At 55.7% G+C, this 16,222-nt stretch overlaps 6 protein-coding genes across 6 annotated transcripts; 3 read left to right on the forward strand and 3 right to left on the reverse strand.

Annotated features, from left to right (window-relative positions):
• Nucleotides 1–104: 104 nt before the first annotated feature.
• F5Z01DRAFT_680248 (autophagy-related protein 27) lies at nucleotides 105–1,198 on the reverse strand (the record flags this gene model as incomplete). The annotated part of the gene is made up of 3 exons (XM_046265581.1): nucleotides 105–300; nucleotides 352–946; nucleotides 997–1,198. 3 exons carry the CDS (start codon nucleotides 1,196–1,198, stop codon nucleotides 105–107), a joined length of 993 nt encoding a protein of 330 aa, XP_046120178.1.
• Nucleotides 1,199–1,762: 564 nt separating this feature from the next.
• F5Z01DRAFT_649723 (Spt20 family-domain-containing protein) lies at nucleotides 1,763–5,543 on the reverse strand. The gene is made up of 2 exons (XM_046263103.1): nucleotides 4,763–5,543; nucleotides 1,763–4,715 (listed from the first exon to the last, which is right to left on the reverse strand). The coding sequence occupies exons 1-2, from the start codon at nucleotides 5,067–5,069 to the stop codon at nucleotides 2,059–2,061; spliced, it is 2,964 nt and encodes a 987-aa protein (XP_046120179.1). The 5' UTR covers nucleotides 5,070–5,543; the 3' UTR covers nucleotides 1,763–2,058.
• F5Z01DRAFT_649728 (peroxin 22-like protein) lies at nucleotides 5,539–7,452 on the reverse strand. The gene is made up of 3 exons (XM_046263104.1): nucleotides 6,550–7,452; nucleotides 6,305–6,498; nucleotides 5,539–6,254 (listed from the first exon to the last, which is right to left on the reverse strand). The coding sequence occupies exons 1-3, from the start codon at nucleotides 7,159–7,161 to the stop codon at nucleotides 5,846–5,848; spliced, it is 1,215 nt and encodes a 404-aa protein (XP_046120180.1). The 5' UTR covers nucleotides 7,162–7,452; the 3' UTR covers nucleotides 5,539–5,845.
• A 507-nt stretch (nucleotides 7,453–7,959) lies between these two features.
• On the forward strand, nucleotides 7,960–9,694 carry F5Z01DRAFT_680250 (nucleotide-diphospho-sugar transferase; the record flags this gene model as incomplete). The annotated part of the gene is made up of 2 exons (XM_046265582.1): nucleotides 7,960–8,140; nucleotides 8,205–9,694. 2 exons carry the CDS (start codon nucleotides 7,960–7,962, stop codon nucleotides 9,692–9,694), a joined length of 1,671 nt encoding a protein of 556 aa, XP_046120181.1.
• A 331-nt stretch (nucleotides 9,695–10,025) lies between these two features.
• On the forward strand, nucleotides 10,026–11,283 carry F5Z01DRAFT_502805 (uncharacterized protein). The gene has a single exon (XM_046260288.1). It carries the CDS (start codon nucleotides 10,225–10,227, stop codon nucleotides 10,957–10,959), a length of 735 nt encoding a protein of 244 aa, XP_046120182.1. The 5' UTR covers nucleotides 10,026–10,224; the 3' UTR covers nucleotides 10,960–11,283.
• Nucleotides 11,284–13,859: 2,576 nt separating this feature from the next.
• F5Z01DRAFT_502792 (putative zinc finger protein odd-paired-like protein) lies at nucleotides 13,860–15,445 on the forward strand. The gene is made up of 2 exons (XM_046260287.1): nucleotides 13,860–15,027; nucleotides 15,081–15,445. Exons 1-2 carry the CDS (start codon nucleotides 14,177–14,179, stop codon nucleotides 15,370–15,372), a joined length of 1,143 nt encoding a protein of 380 aa, XP_046120183.1. The 5' UTR covers nucleotides 13,860–14,176; the 3' UTR covers nucleotides 15,373–15,445.
• The last annotated feature ends 777 nt before the right edge of the window (nucleotides 15,446–16,222 follow it).

A 16,222-nucleotide genomic window follows, 5' to 3' on the forward strand; every position in this document is an offset into this window, starting at 1 on the left:
AGAATAGAAACACTTCATATTGCCAACCACCTCTGCAAATTTCATTTCGCTCCATCGTACTTTACAACGTCCTGGGAATGTTACAGCATGGTATGGTCAGAACCTCAGACGGCGCTGTAGCCGCCCCGGCTCCCGGCCCCTTGCACGGTGTTGAGGACACTGCGCGTCCAGTCCTTGACGAGGTACGGAATGTCACGCAGCGTGTCCCCGTGGGGGAGGAGATCCCATCCGCGGGCACCATAGCGGCTGTAGTTGAGCCACGACCCAAAGATGAGGTAGGAAGCGACGCCCAGAAAGGCGCTATCGAAGAGTTAGCAATTGTCCTGTTGGGAGATAAAAGAGATAGCCTACATGATCAGCATCCACGTAAAGAAGCCCCAGTGACTGCTGTTGTCCGACTCGCCGTCGTCGCCGCTTTCTTCGCGGCTTTCGCAGGCATGCTTCGTATACCAAGTCAGTCGCAGAACATCAGCATCCTTCTTCTCGTTGACGCTGTAACCCTCCCAGACAAGGGCAGCGCCCTCCTTCTTAAGCTGGTGCTCGACTCCAGACTCTGTGCCATCGTCGTTGTCGTCCCCTTTATTCTCGTCCCCATCCTTCTTGTCATCCCTCTTTGCTTTGCTGTCCTTCTTGCCGTCGTCTCCATCGTATCGGTCCTCGGATCGCCACTCGTTCTCCAGGCCGGTCTTCTCCTTGTCGCAGAGGAACTCAATGACAGCCTGTTGCGGCCGACGCTGCTTGTTCGGTCCGCTCAGGGGATGTTTCCCTCCCTTGAGCACGAGTCGGACGCCTTCCTTTTTCGAGTCCGAGTTCGAGTCACTCGTCTTGAGACGCGTAGCTTCGTATTCAAACGATGTACCCCCCACATTCTCGAGTCCACCCGCAATGGCGACGACCTTGGTGACCATGTCGGTATCGTCTTTCAGGGTTCGCTCGATCGCGCATACTGTCCATGGTCAGTTCCTGCGTCGTCCTCCCATAGGCTAGCAAGCTCACCTCTAGTTCCATTCGGGCACTCCTCTCCTTTTTTGGATTTTCCGCTCTTCTTCAGAGGCTGACAGATATCGACGGTGTACGTGGTGTTGAAATGCGTTTCGGCGAGCGACTCCCACCGCGACGTCACGACCGAGTGTGGCCCGCCAAGCTCAGACAGGTCAAAGCTATGCCCATCTATGCGAACATTCTCGCACCTCAGCATCGCAGATGAAGGTAGAGGCGCCAAGAGTAAGGGGAGCAACAGCCCCGAAGCTTGCGGAAGCTGCATCGTCGTGTGACTGGTGCTAGGAGCGGTCGGCAGCCGGTGCGTTCGAGATGGAAAGGTAGAAAATTGGATAGACCAAAGAGCGAGTGTGGCAGCTGCGAAGAGACCCTCGAGCGTTGATGAGAAATGAAGCAAAGGAAGAGTCGAGGATAGTTTGTGATGGTCACCTGCAGCAGAGCATCGCGACGCCTGAACGGGTGTCCCTGGCTCCCGGTCTTGGCGATTGTGTCATTTCCCAAAGGTGGGTCGAGACAAGGTGGTCACGTGCTATTACCAAGCCGACGACAACGTCAGCAGACATCAATCTATCTACGAACCTGACTTGTGTAGGTTGAGTCTTTCTTGACAGGACCAGCCATCGAATAGTAATACTGCTTGTCAAAGATGAGCCATGTAGCCTTTTCAGCGAGGTGAACCGGCAGCCGTCACATCCGCGTACAGTCCCCAAGAGTGACACACTCACGAGTCGTCGCGGAAAGGACATTTAAATCTCAGACAGCAGTCACACATACACGGTCATAATGCAATATATAAGCCATAAGACTAAGCAAGGCAGGTGAATATACGGTCCGTGACGTCCAGTGCGCCGTCCCCCGCTCATGGCCCCAAACTCCAATACCATGAAAGAACCCTTGGTGCTACAGGAAAAGCAATGCTCCCTCGGGGTATAACGCATCCAACGCCATCTCATAGTCGTTCCGTCCTGTGTCGTTTTGATCATCCGAGGGAGTGCAGACACGGCTGTTTGCTGGCCATGCCGAGAAAATGACTCCTTAACCGTGCTCCGAGCCGCACCCCTACATGGGCTGCTGTCCCATCATCCCCATCTGCATCGCAGCCTGCTGTTGCTGCTGGTTTTGTTGATTTTGCTGGTTTTGTTGTTGCTGCGCCATCATCATCTGCTGTCGTTGCATAGCCATATTTTGCTGCTGCTTCTGGTAGGCCTGCTGCGCCCTCTGCAAAGCCTGCTGCTTGTACTGCTCCTGCGTGTCAGGCGGAATATTGTCCTTTCCCCCATATTTGTTAGCGGCGTCCGTCATGGATCGCAGGTAGAACTGCTGCGCCAGGTTGTTGATGGCAATTTGCGCCGGGTTCTGCTGCTGCTGAGCCATGCGTTGTTGTTGCTGCGCGGCATGCTGCTGCTGCTGCTGCAACTGCTGCTGCTGTTGCTGCTGCTGCATTTGCATCGCCATAGCTTGCATGTTCGGATGACTGCCATTCATCATCTGCGGATTGCTCACCTGTCGATGCATCCCATTACCACCCATCTGTTGCATCCGCATCTGCTGCTGCATCATTTGCAGCTGTTGCGGCGTCATCTGCGCCCGCATCTGTCCACCAGCCATATTTTGCAACTGCTGACTATACTGCTGCGCAAGTTGTTGTTGTGACATCATGCCACTTTGCTGCTGGTGCTGCTGTTGTTGCTGTTGCTGCTGCTGGGCCATGGCCTGCCTCTGCTGCATGTAGTGCAACATCTGCTGTTGTTGCTGAGGCGACATTTGCTGCATGTTCATCTGCTGCATGTTTTGTTGTTGCTGCTGCAGACGCTGCTGATGTGCCAACTGTGCCATGAACTGCGGGTTCTGGGACATGTTTTGGTTGTTCATCATAATGGCCTGCGGCATGTGTTGCGAGTTCTGCTGCATCATATTAGGAGGGGGGCTAGCCTGCGTCATGCGCGGCGTCGCAGCCATGGCTTGCATGTTGACAGGCGTGCCATGAGCCATGTTGGGTGTGCTGTGGGGTATGCGAGGTGTGTTGGACGGGTGACTCTGCTGACTTCCCCTAGCAGACATGTTATGAGCCATGGGGACCGCCATAGGAGGATTTTGCACGACCGACGATGGGCGTGGCGGACTCGCACTCGTTTGCGGAATAGCCATGTTCGAGTTCACCATGGGTGACGATTGAGCTTGTGGCGTTCCTTGCCGAATGACAGGCGAAGCAGAAGCCTGGGCTTGCTGTTGAGAGAGCGCCTGGAATCGAGCCTGCTGAGCGGCAGCCATATTGGGGTTGGCGCCCATCGGCATGCCACCGGCGTTAGGATGGGGCATGCCGTTCGCCATCTGGGCGTTGGGAACTTGTTGCTGCTGAACCCCATTGACTTGGTTCTTGTTCTGGTTGGCACGTGCAGCCATGGCTTGTCGTTGGGCTTCTTGAGCTTGCTGTGCCTGTTGTTGTTGCTGCTGTTGATGCTGCTGCTGCTGTGCCTGTTGTTGCGCTTGTTGTTGCTGCTGCTGCTGCCTGGCCTGCGCTTCCCTAAGAGCTGCCGCCTCGCGCCGGGCCTTTTCTGCTTCGTTCTGCTGCTTTTGCGCCTGGCTGTCAGCCTGCTGCTGTCTCTGCAACTGCAGCTTGCGGTCATTCTCCTGCTGTTTGAGCTTCTCCTGTTCCTTCTTCTCGGCGAGCTCCTGCTTGATCTGATTGATAATCTTGAACCGCTCAAAGGTCGGTTCAAACCCTGCAGCTGTAGTCTGTCCGTCGTTGTCCGTCGTTGAGCCGCCCTGTGCACTATTAACGCCGGGTCGTTCGTCGAGGAACAGCATGTATCTCTCTTTCTCAGCGGCGGCAGCCTCGTCCGCTGCCATCTCGGCGACGGTCCTCTTGCGGGTCTTGGGCTCAGGTGGCGGGTCAAGATGTTGCGGATGCGCCATAAACTCTAGCAGCGCAATCTGTCTCTCGAGTGAGGCCTTGGGTTCGAGCGTCAGCGGTGCCGTTGTCGCGAGAAGAATCTCGCCCTCCGCCGCATGTATGTATTCTGGTTCCAATTCCGGCTTCTTTTGCTTCAGCCTCTTTGCGGGCGGGGGCATATTGCTTGCTGTCGGTGTCGGGAGGGCCAGTTTCGATGGAGTAGCGGGAGGGTTCAAGCCGGGTGTCTCGGCAACGCCTGCATCCAAAGGTGGCATGGAGGCTTTCAGAACAAGGTCTCGCTGCAGGCTTTCAGGTGTCGGATGCAGCACCATCGTGAAGGTGCGAGGCTTCAACCCGGCTACCGAACGCGTGCCATTGTCTTTGTCGGACTCTTCATGCTTCACATTCGCATCAGCGTCTCCCGTCTGACCATTGCCATCGGCGTCATTTGGTTCGTCTTTCGGAAATGGGGCGTAGGAAGAAGGCGTGATATAGGGATTGTATTTGTGAACCGAGGTCTCCTTGGTGTCCTTGCTCTTGGAGGCAGATCGGGCCGCGTCTTTGACTTGCGCCACTGATTTGTGATCGCACACCTGCACAATCAGACATCCATCGTAGAAAGGAACACCTGCGGCGTTAAATTGCTCCAGCAGTTCGGGTGGGATCGTCTTCGTCTTCAAATGCTTGACGAAGATACCCATCGGGGAAGTATAGGTGAAAACGCTATCTTGGCCATCGAATCGGAAATGGGACGGATGAAGGTGAACAACGAGGGAAGGTATCGCGCCAGCGTGTTTCTGGAGGATGTATTTGCTTGTGACAACTACATTTGGTTAGTACGGTAAGCTGTCTGTTTGAGCATGATCATACTATAAGGCCGTGGTTGTCCGGCTCCTTGCATCATATCCCACCCGAGCCTGAGGTTTGCGGTGTTGCGTGTTCTCCCCAGCTGCAGGTTCGACGTATCTCTTCTTATCCGATTCGGTCGCACTGTTGATGCTGTGATGGTTCGCTCTGTTGCCGAGCTGGGTTGCGACTTGACGGTCGGGGGTGGCTTCTTGGCGGCGGACGGCGATGATGCTGGTGTCGATGCCATCGAGCCGTTGGTCTGTATGGTGGGAGGCGCCGCGCGCTTCAACTTGTTCGCGCCATTTGGCTGGCTGGCAATTGGCGCCATGCTGGCCAAGGCGATGATGGTCGTTGTGCTGACTGCGCCATGCAGCAGCGATTGCTCTCAGCGCCCCAGTGTCGCCAAAGCTACCAGGTATGGGACGTTCGCATGGATGATTGAAGCGTTCCCGAGTGTGTTATGACTCGGTCGAAATGGAATCGATGGCCGTGGGCGATGCGCGCGTGATTGAGCGTGTCGGCCGATGAGGTGAGGTCGGGATGTTGGTGGGTCGATGACGGGGCCTGTATAGCGCAGACACGGTAACGCGTTCGGAGTCTAGTGGTGCAGCGCAACCGACGAAGTTGGTGTATGAAAAACAAGCGAAAGAGTCTTGTTCTATGAGTGCGAGGAATTTGAATGCGCGCTGGCCGAGTCCTTCTCGAAGGAATCGGTTCCGGACGGCTTCTCGTTTAACGTGGGGAGTGTCGTGCCGCCGCATCACGAATGCGATCGGGGCTCCACGTGCACAGAAGGATAGGCCTGTCCTGCTCACGTGACGTGAATTGTGTCCATCATCAACCAGCACTCTCAGCCCAGTGCCTTCAGTTGCAGAACGTTTGGACATCACTCAAAAGATACTCAGCACGCAATTGACTTTCTCGTTTAAACGTCTCGAATAATCATCATGTAAGGGGTCGACGAGCCCGACTGCTGCCTCGCAATCGTGCTATTGGCTCCCATCTTGTAACCACCGTTGACGTAAAGACTACTGTCAACGAACCGACAATGTACAAATATCCACCATACTCTCCATATGTATATTCCTTCAAATCTCTGCCAGTCTACTCCACGCCGTGCACGCGCCGGATCCAGTCATCGTTGACGCGCATGCCGTCAACAACGACAACACCTCGTCCGCGACCCACCCTCTCTGGCTTCTTCCACCATTTCTCAGGTTGTCCTGAGCGTTCAGCCTCCGACTCACTGTCGGCCAAGCCACCTGAGCCACCTTCAGCACCGACAACAAGCACAATCTCATGACGAAGCCACGTCTGCAGATTGGAAATGATGCTGCCGTTGTCTCCGGCCATGGACTCCTGTAGGTAGATGATTTCCGGCTGGAGGTGTCGCAAAATGTGAGTGTGGCCATTGGGAGTAGTAAAAGGAAGTATCATCGTCTCCTTGTCCACGATTGCCAATGCCTGCGAGTATACGGCATTATAGGCTGCGCTGCTTGGGGTCGGGGTCGGCCTGCGGAAATCAGTCTCTAACCACGTGCATCGCGACTGGTGGGGGCTTACTGTGATGTGCGCCCTTCCTCGCTGGGTTGGGCTTGTTCATGACCAATGTTAGAGAAGGAGGAGCTTAACGAAGGAGGCGGCAGGTTACCAGTCGCGGTCTCTAGGTTGGTTTCCTTCAGATCCGGTGCATAGATCAAGACGAACAGCTTGATTTTGGAAAAGTCGTTTTGCCGGGGTATGTGAGACAAGATTGACTGGGCATTGTTAGTCAATTGGCATGGACACCATTCTCCTCTCCGGCTTACTGCGTGCTCCAGATAGTCGTCGGCATCGCCTTGCGTGTAGGGCGAGTCCGCGGACACGATAACGGCCACTGTTCTTCTATGCTTGGAAGGGCCAATAGGCGCTCGGTCGGCTTTCGCATCCGCTTCCTCAGACCATGGGTTGCTACCAGCGTATGCCTTGTCTTCTTCCCGAATCGAGGCCAACGCCTTGCCCATAGCCGCACCGGCGGCCGCGAACCCAGCTGCGACAGTCTTCCCGGTTGAGTCGAGGAATTGCTGCGGGCTTGGTGTGCGCCTCAGCGCCCCTGACATGCGCGTTCCCCAGCCTCCAGCGGAAATCTCGCTTGGGGCCGCATCCTGCACTCCATAGCTCTCGTGATCGCCGACCGATGCGCGAGAACGCGGCGGTTGTTGAGGTGATCGGTCGTCGCCTGCTGTACCGTAGGGCGGGTTGTCTCCATAGTCGGCATTGTCGTAGTCCAATCCAGGTTCTTGGCCCTCCTCATCCGAGCCCTTCCTCTGGCTCCAAGCCCACGCTGCCACTCCAGCTGTTGCAATCGTCAGGGTGACGGCCAGAGGGACCCAGTGGCTCCAGACACCACGACGACGCGAGTCATAACGATCGGGTGCCATCTTAGACGAATGGCTGCGGCATTGCTCTACTGTGTCGCGACGGGTACCGCGTCGAGGCGGTGTAGTAGGCGCGTTTGGATGCTCTCGGTGGGCGAAGCTTTTGCAGGTGTTTTCAAGATGGGCTTGCAAGGAGTAAAGCCGCGCGCAATGAGGTGGGAAGGCGTCGCAATGATGGTGGCTGGACACCTGCAGCAGCGATCATTTCGGGTCGGCATCAACAAGCGCCAGCTCGCCCAGCCCAGCAACGGACGACCCGAGGTTCGGGCTGGGCTGCATGACATGCGCGGGGCGGGCTTGCGCGTTTAGCCTACCCTGTCACAATTCCCAACCTTGTTCACCCCCAACGTTGGGCAGGCTGCGGTCTCGAAATTTTGCCACGATGGATTATTTATCTCATGATTCTAATACGTAGTTCTTCCAAGGGTTCAACTTGTCTTTTGGTGTTATAAACATGAATGTAGGCTTGTGCTTAGTGGGATTTCAAATGATGTGTTGGACATGTTGACAACACTCCGTAAACAATATGACAGCACCCTCAAGATTCGCGTTGTCCTATATATGCAAATATATAAATATTTTACAAAATCTGTCGTAGGGCACTGACAGCTCAACCTCGACCATGATTAAATTAACATACCATCTTCAGTCGTAGGCCACTTACTCAGCCACACCTAACCTTGAGGTTACCACACCTCCCTAGCCACACCTCCTCAGCCACATTTCACCCCACGTCCAGTAGCTTCATGACATCCCACCTTCGCAGCCAAACTTTTGATGAATGACTCTTCACGCATCACCATGCCGCATGCTGAGAAATACCCCCCGACGGGCCTCCAGGCCCTCATCCTATGTGGACCGGGCTCTTCGTTTCCGACTTTCACATCAAGCCCCGATGAGAACCCAAAAGCGCTCCTACCCATCGCCAACAGGCCCATGGTTTGGTACCCCATCGACTTCTGCTATCGCACAGGCATCAACAGTACGTCTCGCCTTTCCAGAGACGCCCGCGTGTCTGGAGTCAATTTGGGCGCTAACAACAGCAGGAATCACATTAATATGTCCCCCATCAGCATCAGAGGCCATCAAAACGGGCCTGAACACGGACATCTACCTTACCAGCTTGCCGCTCCCCCGGCCTGATGTCCTGGCGCCAAAGGATCTCGACCATAATATGGGCACCGCCGAGATCCTACGGCTTCCGGAAGTGAAGGAACTTGTTGACAGCGACTTTGTCATCTTGCCCTGCGACCTTGTTTGCGAAGTCGCGGGGAGCCAATTGCTCCAGGCATGGCAAGTAAAGTCAGGCAGTCTGCTCAGTAGTCTGGAGGTGGACCACCTCACGAACGGCAAGCGCTCTCGTTATAGCAGCGGCATGGGCGTGTGGTACGACACCAAGGCGAACACGCCCATCAAAAAGGAGGAGACGGACTTTATTGCCACAACGTCGCTGGACAAGCCGACAATGGCGCCTGCCAAAGAATCCATCATTCCGGGGATATCAAAGCTGGTGTATTCAACTCCAACGGATACTCTCAAAGACGTGATCGAGGAGAGCAGCGGGCTGCCCATTCGCCACGGCCTGCTCAAGGCACACCCCCGAGTGCGCATGCTCACGAAGCACCGTGATGCGCACATTTACATCTTCCCGCGCTGGGTCCTTGAGTTTGTGGAGCGAAACGAGCGCATGGAAAGCATAAGTGAGGACGTGGTCGGCTGGTGGGCCAAGGCGAGCTGGCAGCGTGGTCTGGCCGAGAAGCTGCACGTGAAGGCAATCTGTCAGCCGCAGAAGCCCAACGCAGACAGCCAGGACTCACCGACGAGCGAGAACTCACAAGGGGCCCGGGATCTGGAGCAGGCGCTGTGGTCCCGGACATCGACCATGACCATGGGCCTCACATCGCAGCAGCTGCGTCGAGTTCTCAGTCACAATGAAAGCCAGCCGGAGTCAGAGGTGCCGAACATCCTGGCATACGTACATTCTGGGCCCAGCCAGAAAGAGGGTTCTCTAATCAGGAGAGTGGACACAGCGCAGCTACTGCTGGCAATTTCGCTCCAGCTTGCAAAACTACCGTCGCTCGAAGAGACGGGAGGCGAGTCCATCTCTCCGTATGCCCACGCCAGGAAAGTCGCCTACCCCGAAGGCGTCAAGTCACGCACTACAATCACGAAGCAAGACTCTCTGGTGGGTGAGAATGTGACGATTGAGGAGAAGGTTGCCATCAAGGAATCCGTCGTCGGCACAGGCTGCCAGATCAACGAGGGTGCCAAAATCTCGGGATGCCTGCTCATGGATGGCGTTGTTGTCGGGAAGAACTGCAAGCTCACCAAGTGCATTCTCGGAAAGCGTTGCGTCATAGGGGACGGGTCTATCTTGACCGATTGCGAGGTTCAAGAGAACTTGCTGGTGGAGCCAAAGACCGAGGACAAGGACAATCGCCTGATGAGTTCTGAGGGTTTGGAGGCCACGGAGGCCGAGATGGACGAGGTTCTCCAGGATCAAGACGGAGAGGCAGACGATGCTGTCATGAAATAACCAACAGGGCAGGACAAGAACGAAGCCTCCTCTCGAGGTGAAATCTATTTTCTACATTCACATTTACAATCAGATCCAGAGCTGTTCGTTGCAGACATGTTGGCCCCTGAGCTGTGGCAGACTCGCAGTAATTATTTGGTAAGGAACTTGACACTCTGAGCACATGCGATGGCCAGGAAGCGAGAACGATACCAGTATCGAATCGGCGAGATCGGGATCAAGCTGAGCTGCTTCAAATGATAACGAATGCTCAACCAACTCACTGACAGGCATACGAAAAGAAATCGCAATATACGTCATCGTGTTGCCGACTTCTCGTCCTCTCAGCCCGCAACACTCAACATCTCCCCACCCAGATCAAAGGCATCGAGCGCATCGAGCGCATCGAGCTCAACCTGCTGCAGCTTTCGACAAGATGGTGTGGTCTGAAGATCTACAGCTGTGCGCTCGATCCTGTTCCTGCAGCACGATCAGTCGGACGCCTTCCTGCCCAGCGACCAGACTGAACTGGATGCTGCAGGCGACAAGTGATGATGAATTACTGCGGAGTCCCCTCCGCCATCGCCGTCGCGCCCCCCTTCCCTCCTCAGCTATTGCTTACGTACATGTACCTAGCTCACGACACTATTTGCTGCTGGAGGACAATGTCCTCTCTGTTCTGCTCAACCCCCTCCTTTGGCTTGCTCGCTCAGGCCTCGGGACCCAGTGCACTAGTAGGGTCCTCCCGCAGCAAGCGGATGCACGACGTGCAGCCTGTCCCCGCAAAACAAGATCTGAACGAACTCGGAAGCGCGAAATCTGGAGAGCTGGGCTTTTTTGATCATCCTCTTTTTGGTTTTTTCTTCTGTGGGAAGCATGCATACAGCAGGCAAAGAAAGTGCTGTCTGTCGCCGGCTGTCGTCCGCAGCTTGCATCGCCCAATGCATGCATGCGCATGCACAATGATGCCGTCGTCACAGCGCAAGGAGAGTTGGGAACTTGGGAATCACTTGGGAGCTGGAAAGAGGGTCCAGTGGACGGAGCTCCCGTCGGTTCGTTGCATGATGGGCACCAGGGGAGGGAGGCTCTGGCCGCAGCTTGGCACGATCAATGTCTGTCTGCCTGCGGAGGGAAGAACCTGTAGTTCGGCGCCTCTTTGGAGCAAGACCAATTCTCCAGCAACCCGCGCGAATAGTGTCCGTTGCCCCTGGCAAAGGGCATCGCGGGAAATGACCCTGTCTCTGGCGCCTCGTGGCAGCAGGATGGGATTGTGCTGCGTCGTATGAGAAAATTGGGGGGCGGCCTGTGTCGTGCATGAACTGGGTGATCTTTTTCCCTAGCTGGGCTCCTGGCGTCCCTGTCTTGCCGACGGACATTGCGGGAGAAACAGAGTGATAAGAGTGCCTGGGCCGGCGCAAACTCTGTTTGATTACTGAGATCTGTGGCTGGTTGCGCTGCTGTCAAGCGCTTGCTGATCGACTCTGGACCTACTTCGTATTAGCCGTGCGACGGATAAAAGCGCATCCTGCGGCGTTCCCGGATCCGGAGGACCATCTGGAGATGGGTTGACAGGTAGAAACTTCGGGACGGACCGACCGCAAGTATTGGACCCGGAAAGGCGTCGTTAGTCTACGAGTAGTCCGATCCCAAGCCTCGGCAGCTCTTGGAGTCTTGGCCCGAGCGCTCATGTTCTATTCGCAACATCCTCTGCAGCACATCAAAGAGGTCGCAAGGCACAGCCTTATGGTCATGACGCAGATAGATGGAAATAGGACTGCGGGCAGGGCAGGGGCTGAGAATAGACTACCCGGTCATGGTTCTGCGGCTCGAGGAGCTCAGATCAAGAGCGCACGGTATCGTCCCTGGACAGCGCTCCACGAAAGGACGCTAATCATGAAGCCCGCAGCCAACAGAGCGGCGAGAAGTGGCCAATCATGGTGACGTGGAGAGTTCAGGGTTATTGTCCATTGACAGCCGTTAGCCCCGGAGATACGAGCCTCGCTCAGACTGACGACAGCAGTCGAGGCCTGCCTGTCGTGTTCTCAGACTCCCAATCGACTGGAACTATACGTGTTGTACATCCTTCTCGGCCCTGGCCAAATGCCTCCCAATTTTCGACGTCCGGGTTTACCCGGCATACTCGTGTCCGCAAAGACAAAGGACACAACAAAGACTTGACAGATCATGAGCGAGCGTGGCCTGCAGGTCGATCGTTGACGCGGGCTCCCCATTGTTCAAGTGTGAGCTCAGCCGACGATGCACCATCGCTGTGAGGTGTGTCTAATTGCAGTTGGCGAGAGCCTCCGCGTTAGCGCATCGTCCCGGGGAAAAAGCAATCTCAAAGTGTTTTTGACTTTTGAGGGCGTGGTACCTATCGTACGATGTCTACGAGCACCTCCCAAGGCCCAACCCCACAGCCCAGCATATGCATACTGCACATGCATGGACCCTCGACGGGTCGGAAGTGTCTCGCCATTCACTGCCGTGGTTCTTCGGTGAGCTGAGAGCAGTAGGACCAGCCTGACCTGACGCTGGCAAAGATCATCGGACGGTGGGAAAGATCCTCGGTAGGCATGCGAAAGGCCTGCATCGAGGTGACATGGGCACATGCATTGCTGGCGCAGGCAGGCAACTGCTCGCTTTGTGCCATTCATAGCCTCTGCCACGCTAATCTTAACAAAGAAAAGGTGCCAAGGGATCACGGTTCGCACGCTGCCCGCCCCTCGAACACCCATTGTCGCCATCTGAGGATCATGGGCATTGTCAGATCCCCATCATGACATCAGCCGAGGGCATGCTCGTCTATCACTTCCGTCTACAGACAAGAACATGGTGTCAAAATCCACGCTGTCTTGGGCCATTGTCAAATAGCCTGGACGCCGACGTGGTGAATATTGGAGAGACCCAGTCTGGATCAGGACAAGAGAAGCCTGCAGCGAGAGGGCAGAAAGTTCCTCCAAATGGTGTGAGACGCGCAGGAGGCTCTAGTAAACCGCGGAGTCCGTACCTGAAAAGAGTCCCTTCCTGTGCCTAGCCAACTCAGACCTGCTTCTGGGGCGCTCTCCACAGCTATCTTCGTTGGGGAATGATTTTGCAGGGACACAGCTGGAGCCTGGACGAGCTCACCCATCGGGGGCTCACCCGGTGGCGACTCGGTGGTATAGCAGTGGCTGTCTTGTCTTAGCGGGAGCCATGTTTTACTCGAGCCTACAGTGGGCGTCAGGTCCATTCACAAACTAGGCATCTTCATTCCATCCAGAGGGTCCCGTCGACAGAGAGAGAGAGAGAGGAGGGAGCAAGAGTTGATGATGCGAGCCGATGGCTCAATATGCTCAACTTGTTGCATGTAGCTGATGTAGCTGGGATGGGCCTCTTCTTACTGGACGGACGCGACCATGTACCTTGCGTCGGGAAGAAGTGGACTGCGCCGTCCCAAGCGACCAGGTACCTGCTGACGCAGACGCAGGGACTCCAGGGACCCGGACCCCTTCTGAATGCTGATGGGCGTCTAGGATGGGTGCGCGGTGGCTTTATCGTGGGAACAGCAGCTGTCAAGACGTTAGTGCGGGCGAGCGACACACCCTCCTCGAGCCTCACGCCCCTCCCCCCTGCCCGGCCGCACGAGCCTCTCAGATCGCTCTTTGTGCGTGCGTCTATGTGGCCCCAGCTACCCAAGTGCCAAGTGCTCTACATCTGTCTGAGCGTAAAGGCACTACACACCATACTACCATATCGTGCAGCCGGCAATGCATGCACCTGGGCAGGAAGAGCTATGCTTTCTGTTCTTCTTTTGGATACTGCCCGTTGGCTGCGCCCATTGCGGCAAGGCCTGGGCTTATCAGGGATATGTTGGAGCGAGCAGATCTGAAAGTTCTCGTCTGGAACCCACCCCTTGTTCCGTATAACTACCATCTAGGCCCGCAACGACGCTCGCCCTCGTCGAGACTGATGACTCGAGTTCAGAAACATCAACGCAGCGCATCCCAAACACCCAATCTATACCAACAATAGTCCGGTGTTCCTCTGCAAGTGTCCAGTCAGTTGAACCCCCTCTGCTCGGATCGTCAGCAAAACCCCAGCCGATCGAGATTCGTCGCCCGAGGCGCCTTGTACTGGTCACTCATATTTATTCCATTCCATCCGCAACTCTCTTGTCTCTCCATCTCTTCCCACCACACCCTCCTTCTTCTCTGCCACGGCAAGCCACTCCTTTCCCGCCCAAGCTTGGGGCGTAGTTGATCAGCGGAGCTGCTGTCTCAGGCCCATCGGCACCTCTTCGTCCGCCGACGCACACCACTCATTCCAGCTCGCTCATTGATATATCTTCATCCCTCTGCTCGACCAAGAGCATTCCGGCCAACCTTTGTCTGTCAACCAAACTGTCACTCCTTCCAACCGTTCTGTATCTGTCGACACTCTTCAACAACCAACAACACCACCACCACCACTACCGGCGGAAAGAAACACCTGCCCTTCGCCAGACACAGCCTCATCATCGCCAAGATGCTTCAGTTCGATACCGAGTACAGGTTCGACATGGACGATGCCTTCAGCATGTGCAACCAGTCCATGGCCTGCCCTTCCACAACCAACAGCTTCTCCTCCGCCTCGTCAGGCTTCGAGGCCATGACACCCATCTCTTCACGACGATCGACACCCAACGAGTTCAACTTTGAGCAGCCCGGCTACACAGCGAACCACGCCATCAACATGTCACCGTCCGCCGCCACCGACTCGATGGCCAAGTACTTCCCCCACCAGCACATCAAACAGGACCCCGAGCAGCTCTTTTACCCGCTGCCCATCACGCCCATGAAGAAGTTCAACCCCATGCCCACGGACTTTGATCTGTTGGACTTTGGCATGGGCCAGCCCATGGGCACCCTCACCCCATCACAGTCCTTTGGCGTGCACCATGTATCGCCGCAGACCATGTTCCCCACCTCCTACATGATGACACCCACACACAGCATGGCAGGTAGCGAGAGGTCAGACTCGGCCTCGTCATGGTCCGTCATCGAGAGCCCACACGGCAGCACCTTCAAGGCGGAGGACATCTTCCAGGACGTGCCCAACTTTAGGCTCGATCGTCAGACTCCCTCGCCCATGAGCCAAGGACGCTTTGGGGAGCCTGATTCCCACCAAGAACACCTCCGCAGGCAGCGCAAGCTTGAGTCCCGCCGGGCACAACGCAACACTGCACAGCCTCGTCGGGCGACGGGGAAAGACCACAAGCCCGCCTACGAGTGCAAGAAGAGCATTGATGTGGCCAAGAGCCCCCAGTTCTTCTGCGACTTCATGGGATGCTCCAAGAAGTACCAGAGGAACGAGCACCTCAAGCGACACAAGTCAACGTAAGTATCTGCATTCTCACCACAATGAAATCTCACACTCACATTTTCTTCAGTGCACACGGAGAAGGCGCCCCCAAAGGTGTTGGTCCTATGCTCTACACGTGCGAGTGGTGCGGCAAGTCTCAGAACCGCGAGGACAACCTCGCCTCCCACCGCCGGCTACACGCCCGTCCCAACAACCGCAATCGAGGTGTCGAGTTCATTCCAGAGGCTGTGCCCATCATCGAAGCCGAGGAGCGAGCACGCAAGCGCCGCGTCACCGCCAAGGCTAAGGAGCTGCGCGATGCCGGCATGAATGCGGACGCCGACTACGTCGAAGCTGATGCCAACAAATACTACTTCTAAGGAGTTGTTTTTGTCACACACTCTTTTCTTTTTTTACATTCTAATTCTATGGACATACGGGTGCTTCGGACGGCTTTTCTTCATTTTTCTTGCATTGGGTGGGCACGGGACTTCATCATAGGGGAGGAGATACCATTTTTCACTTTCACTTCTTTTCTTCTGAGAAGCTTTGTATATGGCTGGCATTCTCACGTTCGCTACTACATGAATGGGCGGAAAACAATAGGAGGACATACCCAGGGAACATAGGGGAGATATTCTGCCTTGGAGAGCAGATACTTGTAATGTAGCAATCATCAGGGCGTCTGTGGACAATTACATGATTATTCGGGCTTTCACTTCTCTCCAAATTCGCCACTGGACCTTGCCATTGCCATTTTCATCCATTGTCACCATGGAAAGGAGCAATTACTCCTTTGGCCACCGTGGGCGAGTCTTTCATGCGAGATCCTTCGGACGGCGAAAAAGGTGTCTCATCAAACTTCCGGCCCCTCCTGTCCCCGGGCGGGAATGGAGGCGAACATGAATGTATGTCTAAGGTACAAAGGTAGGGAGAGGCAATAGCGAGGTGGGTTTTGCCTCACCAACATGTCTTGGATTTCAGGCACGCAGCCGACGCTCGTAGGGGACGACACACATACGCATGTCCAACGTATACTCAAGGTTCAGAGCTTATGCGGCGCCAAGCTATATAAAGGAGTTCTTGGGGTGATCACACAAGATGCGACTGCAAAGAGAGAAGAAGAAGACGGGGCCACATTTCCTCTGACCTTTCTGGGGGGGGGGGGGGGGGGCGGGCGGGGGGGGGGGGGGGGGGGGGGGGGGGGGGGGGGGGGGGGGGGGGGGGGGG

This window comes from Emericellopsis atlantica (assembly GCF_019669845.1).
Source record: "Emericellopsis atlantica unplaced genomic scaffold F5Z01scaffold_7, whole genome shotgun sequence".
NCBI lineage: Eukaryota > Fungi > Ascomycota > Sordariomycetes > Hypocreales > Bionectriaceae > Emericellopsis > Emericellopsis atlantica.

Bases quoted from the DNA above. Each gene is read 5' to 3' on its own strand.
- F5Z01DRAFT_502792 (XM_046260287.1), top strand. From the start codon at position 14,177: ATGCTTCAGTTCGATACCGAGTACAGGTTCGACATGGACGATGCCTTC. The intron at 15,028-15,080 runs GTAAGTATCTGC...CATTTTCTTCAG, and splicing joins CTCAAGCGACACAAGTCAAC to TGCACACGGAGAAGGCGCCC.
- F5Z01DRAFT_649728 (XM_046263104.1), bottom strand. From the start codon at position 7,161: ATGGCACCCGATCGTTATGACTCGCGTCGTCGTGGTGTCTGGAGCCAC. The intron at 6,499-6,549 runs GTAAGCCGGAGA...AACAATGCCCAG, and splicing joins ACGACTATCTGGAGCACGCA to TCAATCTTGTCTCACATACC. The intron at 6,255-6,304 runs GTAAGCCCCCAC...TGATTTCCGCAG, and splicing joins GAGGAAGGGCGCACATCACA to GCCGACCCCGACCCCAAGCA.
- F5Z01DRAFT_502805 (XM_046260288.1), top strand. From the start codon at position 10,225: ATGATGAATTACTGCGGAGTCCCCTCCGCCATCGCCGTCGCGCCCCCC.
- F5Z01DRAFT_649723 (XM_046263103.1), bottom strand. From the start codon at position 5,069: ATGGCGCCAATTGCCAGCCAGCCAAATGGCGCGAACAAGTTGAAGCGC. The intron at 4,716-4,762 runs GTATGATCATGC...AACCAAATGTAG, and splicing joins CGGACAACCACGGCCTTATA to TTGTCACAAGCAAATACATC.